The sequence below is a fragment of the Nesoenas mayeri genome (genome assembly GCF_963082525.1).
Source record: "Nesoenas mayeri genome assembly, chromosome: 2".
NCBI lineage: Eukaryota > Metazoa > Chordata > Aves > Columbiformes > Columbidae > Nesoenas > Nesoenas mayeri.
The window spans coordinates 145,102,978-145,111,937 of NC_137543.1; the positions used below are offsets into that span (position 1 = coordinate 145,102,978).

General features: G+C 46.2%; 1 protein-coding gene across 2 annotated transcripts; it reads left to right on the forward strand.

Annotated features, from left to right (window-relative positions):
• Window positions 1-1,151: 1,151 nt before the first annotated feature.
• Window positions 1,152-6,269, forward strand: OTUD1 (OTU deubiquitinase 1). Of its 2 annotated transcripts, none has more exons than XM_080340004.1 (2): window positions 1,152-1,736; window positions 3,800-6,269. In XM_080340004.1, the coding sequence occupies exons 1-2, from the start codon at window positions 1,688-1,690 to the stop codon at window positions 5,053-5,055; spliced, it is 1,305 nt and encodes a 434-aa protein (XP_080196130.1). In that variant the 5' UTR covers window positions 1,152-1,687; the 3' UTR covers window positions 5,056-6,269. The 2 variants fall into 2 exon arrangements, with proteins under 2 accessions (XP_080196130.1, XP_080196129.1); XM_080340003.1 differs by having other exon boundaries at window positions 1,665-1,736; window positions 1,838-6,269.
• Window positions 6,270-8,960: the final 2,691 nt, after the last annotated feature.

Consider the following 8,960-nt stretch of genomic DNA (forward strand, 5'->3'; position numbering starts at 1 on the left):
GCTCAGAGAAAGAGCATAAACCATCTTCTGGTAGCAAAAGGCACTTAAGGCACAAGCATGCGTCCCTGGCTTTTGTAGATACCCTTACACTGAAGACATTCAAATTCTTCCTTGAAATCTCTTTTTCACAAGAACTGCATTCATGGCACTTAACCGTTCCTCTCTGGAGCAGACCACAGTGTAGGCTGTTATTGTTAAACCCAGGTATCAGATACCTAAGAACTCCACCTTTTAGGTAAGTGCTGATTTCTGGTAACTGCTTGTGTGAAAGCTGAAAACTCGCCGTGAAATGCTCGTGCTGCAGCAGTTCAGTGGGATTTTTGTCACCGATCACCCAGGGAGCCTGGATTGCCCCCAGGCCAAGTACGTGTGACCAACTAGGGGTGCTCAGCTATGGAAAATGTTGGTTACATTATATTGTCAGTATTTAATAACAACATGGGTAACCACAGCAAGGTGAGGTTCTCTTTCCATTTACTTCACATGGGAGGTAATATATATGTTAAAAGTAATATACTATTAACACTAAGACAGTGGTATAATTGTTTGTTGTGTCTCTCAGTTACCTAGTAACAGATTTTGATTGTATTTTAACCTTATTAGCAAGCTTACTATGTGCATTTTAACTGAAAACATAGGATAGACATTGTATCTACTTATAAATGAAAAGAGAATAAAAGAACAATCTATCTGCTACCTGTACCAAAAACTGCTGGCATATTTAGCATGTATTTCAGGATATTCCTTGGATTTTTGTTCATAGAAAAACAAGTTTTTTGTCTAGAATATGCTATAGCAGAGCATCAGAAAACCAACACGATAGTAATTCGGGTTTACATAACAAATGTTTCCTTTCTTAAATGAAGCACTGCAAAGTGTTGTACCTCATTGTAACCAACAGTCAAAATTAAACAGCTGTGCATCCATTAATGTACCACTGTTCCAAATAACCTATGGTTTTAGAGAGGCAGAGCAGTCATCAGTGGAAGTTTCTGTAATATTCTAGAAGAAACTGCAGTACTGAGTGTTCAAAATGCAGCACTCATAACAGGAGCGCTCTTATTCTGCTGGATCTACCTACTATTCTCTTAACAGTAAAAACTGCCTTTTTATCGCTCTCTCTCTGTTACCAGATTGTTTAAGACCTTAAACCCACTATCCTGTAGCCAGCTCCGACCTTTACTAGTGGACAGAGCAATTCACTAAGCAAAACCACAGAGATACCTTATTTAAACTAAAAAAAAAGTAGGCAGAGGGCTGGTGAGCATGAAGTAATGTACATCTTTTATCATAATAACAATGAACAAACCCACTGGCACATTTAAAACCCCCTAGGAGGGGGCATCTTCCAGTGATTTTACATTAAATAATCTATGAATATACACATTTTAACTTGGAAATACACCTTGTCCAGTTTTGACTAAGAAGTAAAACTAAACAAGAAATCTTTCCTTTGCTCCAAGCCTTAATTTCAAGGAGAGAAGATTTCAATTTACCGCTATTTGATCAATATATATTCCTCTCTAAGCAATGATTAGTCCAGAAATAAAGACTCGCTGACTGATCTCACAAGCTATATTTAAAACAAAGTTCTGAACATTCTGAAATACAAGAGTCACTCTGTAATTTCAGAGCAGTTGTAATATCTTATCTCCCTGTAACAGGCTGCCAGAAATTCTCCTGCCTAATGCCCATCACCATTTGTTCTAAAGATATCAACTTTCTGGCTGTGGCAGGTAAGTCAGGACATTTGGGCTTTGATTCATATCTCTTTGATTCACACACCTCTGACATTTCCATTTTGGAGGCAATATAATGATTATAAATTTTTATTAAGAGGTTCCCAGTAATGCATGGAATTAGCTGCTGTATTTTATCTAGAATAAAAAAGGATGTCAACACCATTCACATAAATATCCAGTTTTGAGCATGAAGGATTTCAGCATTTTTCCTTCAACATGCCAAGTTAGCCGAGAGGATCAGAACATGTTTTCTTTGTAAAGAGAATGAAATTCCATATTGTGTTACTGGCACCCCTGGGAATCAGCTGCAGAGATTAAAGATACCCGGACATGGATCCAAAAGACAACCAAGGCTCCAAAGAAACAATTATGTTCAACAGTGCAGTCTGTTGCAAGTGATCCTTTTAGTTACGTGTTTTTAATTAATGTAAATGGAACAAGTAAAAGAAATCTTTCAAAAAATCAGTATCAAAATAGCTTTTTGTTTGTTTGTTTGTTTTTAAGTTCTGCAATCTGCTTGGATTCCTAAAGCTTTTCCAAAAATATTTGGGACTATAGGATGGAATCCAGAACATTTAAAAAATATCACTCTGAAATTACATCTATCAATACCTTTTTTAAAATTTATTTTCCATTTTGGTAGGAATGACTGTGTTAATGTCTGATCATAGTGTAAACTAGTGCTTCTTGGTCAGCATGCCTGTCAGAACATAATCAAATCCAGTGTGTACAGATAACGTCATCATTCATGGACAAAGCGTGAGATATGATTTTATTTATACCACAGCTAAGGCTAAAAGACATAGCTTAATTTAAAGACACCTCAGGCATTAATAAACCAATTATCCATGATCTTTGTAAGACCTACATTTAAAATCTGGTCTCTCCTGTCATTTTGTGATGATTAATATAATATTTTTAATGCACGCATGTACTACATTTTGTCAAGCAGGATTACAGGTGGACAAATAGCAGCTTGTGCCAGTGATTGTCAGAAAACTAATGAATATTATTACAAATTATGAATCACTACATTGATTATGCGCAGACAGAAGCACCATTCCCTGTCAACAATAACATGGATACAACACAGTCAACCGGAGGCCCATCAACTCAAATGATTTATACTTGATGGTCAAGTGTAAATATCACACTGTCCGGCTGACAAATTGTCTCATGAGAAATTGCTGTAGCCACTTTCTGCAGCACTTCCCAGGTCGGCCCCGAGAACGCGAGTGCGGGTGTTTGATAACGTCCCGTTATCAAACCGTCGCACAGTCAGTACCGGGCCCAGCGCAGCAGCACTGCCGCGCCGCCATGGCCGAGCAGGCCCTTCTCCCCGACACACCCCTCAGCCCGAGCCTCCCGTTCCCACCGCCCCCCTGCGCCTTCCTCCGGCAGCCCCGCCACAGCCTCGGCTACGGAGCGCGCATTCCCTGGCACCGGCTCGCAGGCGGCGGGGCTGGAGCAGACGAGGGAAGCCGCTCCCACACCCGAGAGCCCCGGCCACGCCTGGCCCTCCCCAGGAATCGCGGGAGTGGAACGCCGGGCCCGGCGCCGCTGAGAGACGAACCGCCCCCCGTCCCCTTCCGCCAGGGGGCGGGCGGCGCCCGCTGAGGTCACGGGCTCGGGCCCGCCCCGCGCATTCCAGCGTGCCCGGGCGCTGAGGTAAACACGGGCGCGGCCCCGCCCTGGCCTGGCCTCCGCCGGCAGCTTCCAGAAGCGCCTGGGCGCTCGGCCGCGCGCGCCCGCGGAGGGGCCGGGCCGGGGGGCGGCGGGGCCGCGCGGCGCTGGTGGCGCAGTCGGAATTGGCGCCGCGGGGCCCGGCCGGCAGCGGCGCGCAGGGGCGGGGCGGGGCGGGCCGGCGGGGGTGATGCCCTTGTTTATTTTTACCCGGGCGGCTCATCCCCTCCGGCAGCCCCAGCGCGGCCCCTGCCGCCGCTCCCCGCCCCGGCCCCGACGGCGCCGCCTATAAAGCGCCGCCCGCGGGGAGCCGAGGATGCAGCTCTACAGCTCCGTGATCACCCACTACCCGGCGGGCGGGACGGCCGCGACAGCCGCCGCAGCACCGCCGAGCGCGGCCGGTGTCTTCAAGGTCTCCCTGTCGCCGGGACCCTCCTCCGCGGAGGCAGCGAGCGCCGCCGACGCCGCGGGCCCGAGCCCGAGCGCTGAGAGCCCCGCCAAGGACAGCTTCGTTCCCGGGGGGGGAAGCAGCAGCAGCGCCGCCGCCATGCCCGCCTTCTCCTCCTGCCTGGAGGTGATGCCGAGCGGCCCCGCGGCGGGGCCCGGCAGCCGGCCGGCGGGCGGCCCGCAGTACAGCTCCTGCGCGCAGGTCACCGTGAGCCGCCGCCGGCCGCTGGAGCGGGTCGTGCCCATCCGCATCGTGCAGCGAACCGAGGCCCCCGGCGAGCTGGTGCCGGCCTCGCCCCGCAGCCGCGCCTGGCTGGAGGGCATCCTGGAGAGCATGCGGCAGGCCGGCGGGGACGGCGAGGCCGCCGCTCTGCCGACGCCCCCCGAGGAGCCCAGCAACCGCAGCCTGCGCCTCAGCGAGCACTGCCAGGCGCTGCAGGCGGCGGCCGCCGGCGCCCAGCCCGGGCTGGTCCCCGGCTGTCGCCCCGCGGAGGGGAGCCAGGCTCAGCCCGGCGCCGGGCCCTCGCCCCGGGAGGAGGAGGAGGACGGAGCCGGCCCCGATGCGCGCAGGGGGCCGGGGAGCAGGCCGGAGCGCAGCGAGAAGCTGGCGCTGTACCTGGCCGAGGTGGAGAAGCAGGACAAGTACCTGCGGCAGAAGGGCCGGTTCCGCTTCCACATCATCCCCGACGGGAACTGCCTCTACCGCGCCGTCTGCAAGGCGGTGTACGGGGACCAGCGGCTGCACAGCGAGCTCCGTGAGCAGACCGTGCACTACATTGCTGACCACCTGGACCACTTCAACCCCATCATCGAGGGCGACGTGGGCGAGTTCCTCATCGGCGCTGCCCAGGACGGGGCCTGGGCTGGCTACCCGGAGCTGCTGGCCATGGGGCAAATGCTGAACGTGAACATCCACCTCACCACGGGTGGCCGGCCCGAGAGCCCCACCGTTTCCACCATGGTTCACTACCTGGGGCCCGAGGACCCGACACGGCCCAGTATCTGGCTGAGCTGGCTTAGCAATGGGCACTACGATGCTGTGCTGGACCGTGTGTGCCCCAACCCAGAGTACGAGGCGTGGTGCAGACAGACTCAGGTACAGCGCAGACGGGATGAGGAGCTGGCCAAGTCCATGGCAGTGTCCTTGTCCAAGATGTACATTGAGCAGAATGCTTGCTCTTGAGACCACCTGGGCTGCAGGCTGGGAGCTTTGCTGCAGGGACAGAGACAGACAGAAGGTGTGCTGGCTGTGATGGTGATGCCTTAAACCTTAATGAAGCAGCAGCACCCCAGATGGACAAGGACTGTAGATTGTGGGGGATAAATACAAACATGTTTGTAATATTCTGTTGTAAAAACTTAGCCTCAGATTACTTGCAGGCAGATTCTTCGTGTATGTTTGTGTCTTCCCTCTCCACTGTCTCTATTTTCTATAAGAATGTATTTTTTGCACAATATTTTTAAACTGTTACCTCCATCCTCTACATCTTACATTAGTATCTGGCTTTCAGCTGTACAGCCAAAAACGTTTGTAATCAGTTTTTGTAAATAAGGCTTATGATGTAACAGCTATTTTTTGCTGTGTTTTTTACCCATAAACCTTATATTTTTACCAGATGAAGTTGATGTCAAACTGACCCTCTCTAGTTGACGGAAGCAGTGTGGGTACCTTTTTGCAAAACTAAAACAATGGTTTTTGTGAAAGTGCAGCAAAGTATGAACTGACTGCTTTTCAAAACAGTTGCTTTCTCTGCCTGGAGCACAGAACAGGTCCTTTGAGCCAGTTGGAATGCAGCTAGAGATGAAGAGTACAGGGAGCAATTGACTCTTCTGTATTTAATCATTGTTTTGAGTAAACTGGTCTCTTGTTGCCTTGTTGGCTCACCCTCTGCTCCATTTATATTATTTATCTGTAATAACAGAATATTAACTTGCAATAGAATGTTGTGACTAGATAATAGTCTCCTGCTTTGGCAATAATTGCCTTGGCTGCACCTCGATGTTTGTGTTCTGGTTTCTGGGGTTATGGTGTTTTTTGTGTAAGCCCTGCTTCTTTTTTTTGGCACTGTTGTTGCACCAACAAAACATTATCTGATCACAACGTTTTATTCACTTGACATTTGCTAATCAAGAAATCAGGAATGGCGTTTTACACTATGGTTTAAAAGAAAAAGTATTTAAACTGAGATTTGTATGGTTTGCTGGGTCAAACATTTAAATGTTTCCAATCTAAGTTCTGTCTCTTCTACTTTCTGATTAACCTGTTAGATATATTTATTAAGTAATGCAGTTTGTACTTTTTTATTTTGTAATATATTGTGATTTTGGGATTTATACTGTATTTGTAAAATAGGAATATTCACAGCTAAAATGGAATGAATAAAGAATATAATTTTACTTATGTGTTGTGTTTTTTTTTTTGTTTTTCTACACTTTGTATTCTTGTTGTAGTGAAGAACTGCTGTTGGGTTCCCAAGGCCCTTTATTTAGCTCCTCTGCCTTAGTTTCCTTAAGTGGGAAGAAGAGGCATGGTACTTCACAAATGTGAACCACTGGTAATTCTGGTGTCTCTGAATATGTGAAGGAAAAGCATTTAAAGACAATGGAATAGCTGTAATTCTTGTATAATTATAAAAGATCTTACCACGTCTTTGCCAATGAGAAACATTTTTGTGTGTTATGCCTTAGGAAATGGGTTCCCTTGTGTAGTGCCTGGCTGGCTGTGATGAACTAGCTCTGCTGGGCCTGGGCTTGGGCTTGGACTTGGGTGATTGGGAATCTCCATTCTGCAGCCAGTCGCAACCCAGTTTTGGATTTGCCTTGCCACCAGCGATACCTCAGCAACCCTCTTCTTGCTACTTGAGTAGAGGTAATGTCATAAGGAATTGCAGCTTTGTTCTCCCCTTGCAAGACTGAAATGCTTTGCAAGTTGTTAAACAGTACTGTGTGTGCATTACAGATCTATCTTCCTCTGATCTCTAGAAATACTAAGCCATCCTTAAATGACAGAAGGGTACTGGGTTAAAATTAGGATTAAAAATGAACTAAGTATCTGAAATGGAGCAGTCTTAATTGAGCACACTTGCAATGAAGAGCTGCAGGATTGTGTGTGTATTTATACTGTTAAATATACTATGTATATTTATACTGCTTTATGGGATGCAAAGAGTAGATTTACAAAAATTGATTATGTTACTTCCAAAATATTGATAAATACAGGTGATGTTTTTCTCAATTTTCTTCACACACAATCATGCTTTTTCTTCAAAGGTCAAATACTAGTGGAAAAAAACCAGTCTTGATAGTCTACTATTGCTAAACTTTATCAAAACTCTGGGAAGCTGAGTTCTGAGGTGAGAGTAAGACAAAGATGCAGACATGGATGTATTAATGAGGAACAGAGGTGGTGGATGAGGAAAATGGTTACTCAGGTGGCTGTAAGCACAAAAACTTTAATGCAGCATCACTAAATATCACTGATGTGTTTGGCTTATTAAAAACTCTATCCAGACTGCTTAGGTTTTTGAGTTGGATATGATGAATTCATTCAAATTTGTCAATATCCTAAACTTAAAAAAATTCTTTTAGGTCTTTTAAAATTACAATTCTCAGCTATATCATGAATTGTGATTACAAATTTTGTGGTTTATGGCACAAACCTCAAAAACTCTAATAGAGTAAGGTAAGCAAAGAAGAATTGATATTGTATAGTGTCCAACCTGTGAAAAATAATTGATATTAAAATATCAACAAAAAAGTAGTGTTAAAAGTGAACAGCACAGAACCCTAGGATGAGTTCCCACAGGGTTCCTCAGTGATTTTGATGCTACTTTTTGAGTCACTGGAGCATGCAGATAACTTTAGGAAATTGGAAACAAATAGGTTACTTGTTGAACTGATTTGCAGAGACATTGTGTATGGCTGAAGCATGTAAGAAGATGCTTGTTTTTGCAGCTTGTATTATATACTGTGTCTATTCTAAAAGGAAATTACAAAAGTGTCATGTCAGATGTTTCAGGCACATTGAAAGTAAAAACTTTTTTAATAGCTCTGGTGTTTGAAGTTCTGCTAAGAGACTGAGTTCAGACGCAAGCTAGTGGTGTCCTGCCCAAGTAGCCGTAGAGGCAGTTTTATAGGGTAGTTGATAGAGGCAGCGATCCCAACATGAACAAAGCTGCTTGCAGCATTGTCACTTGCCCCCAGCCAAAGCACAAGTAGATGCAAGTTTTCCCTTACTGTCCCCCTGTTCAACAGTTCCAGTAATGGGGGAAGGACAAATGTTGTCCTTGCTCATAATTTCAGTACCCAATTATTTTGACCTTAGCTAATCACTTGCATAACCCAGCTAATCCTTAGACCTGCCTGGGGACGTTGGTCAACAGACTCTTTATTATTGGCAATAAGTGAGGAGAGCTTGATTTTCAGTATTTGGTTGTGTGGTCCTTAAGTCAGGTAGAAAATGCTTTAATTCTAAACTGAGCAAATGGGAACTGACTCCTCATTGACATGGAACTTTCTGATGCCATCTTTGCTTGTATTTTATGATGCAATTATGAATTTGATGATGCATGGATGGTTCAGTTCAGGAGTTTCTTAGATTGCCAAGAATATGTCATTCTCTCACTAAAAGTGCAGTGGATATGTTAGATTTTTAATATGTATTGAACGGACTCTGTTACACAAAGCAAGGCTTGAAAGAACTGAATTTGTTTGTATCTACAATGAATGCATCCCACCACAATAAGAGTGGTGGGCAAGTCCAAAAGGGAAGATTTATTTAAGTTAATAGTGTCTGAATCTGCAGCCTTCTAGCACAGTTGAGCTGTGTGAAGAGTGGCACCTGCAGTGAAGAAGACTATTGTAGGAGGGGAGGGTCGCTGGGGGGGAAAGCTGGAGCCAGGAGATGGTTATGAAGGGCACAGATTGTCCTCCATCCCATCATCTCCCGTGTTGACCCATGTCCCAAGTGTGAGGAGATCCCAACTTGCTGTGATGGGTCCTGCTCTGGTGACAGCGTGCATCAGGCTCACTGGTGCTGCTCATTGGTGTTTAGCTACCAAGTTCTTATCCTGCCAAGCTTTTGGGGGC

What these genes read in the sequence shown, in the direction of transcription:
- OTUD1 (XM_080340003.1), top strand. Translation starts at nt 3,742, where the DNA reads ATGCAGCTCTACAGCTCCGTGATCACCCACTACCCGGCGGGCGGGACG.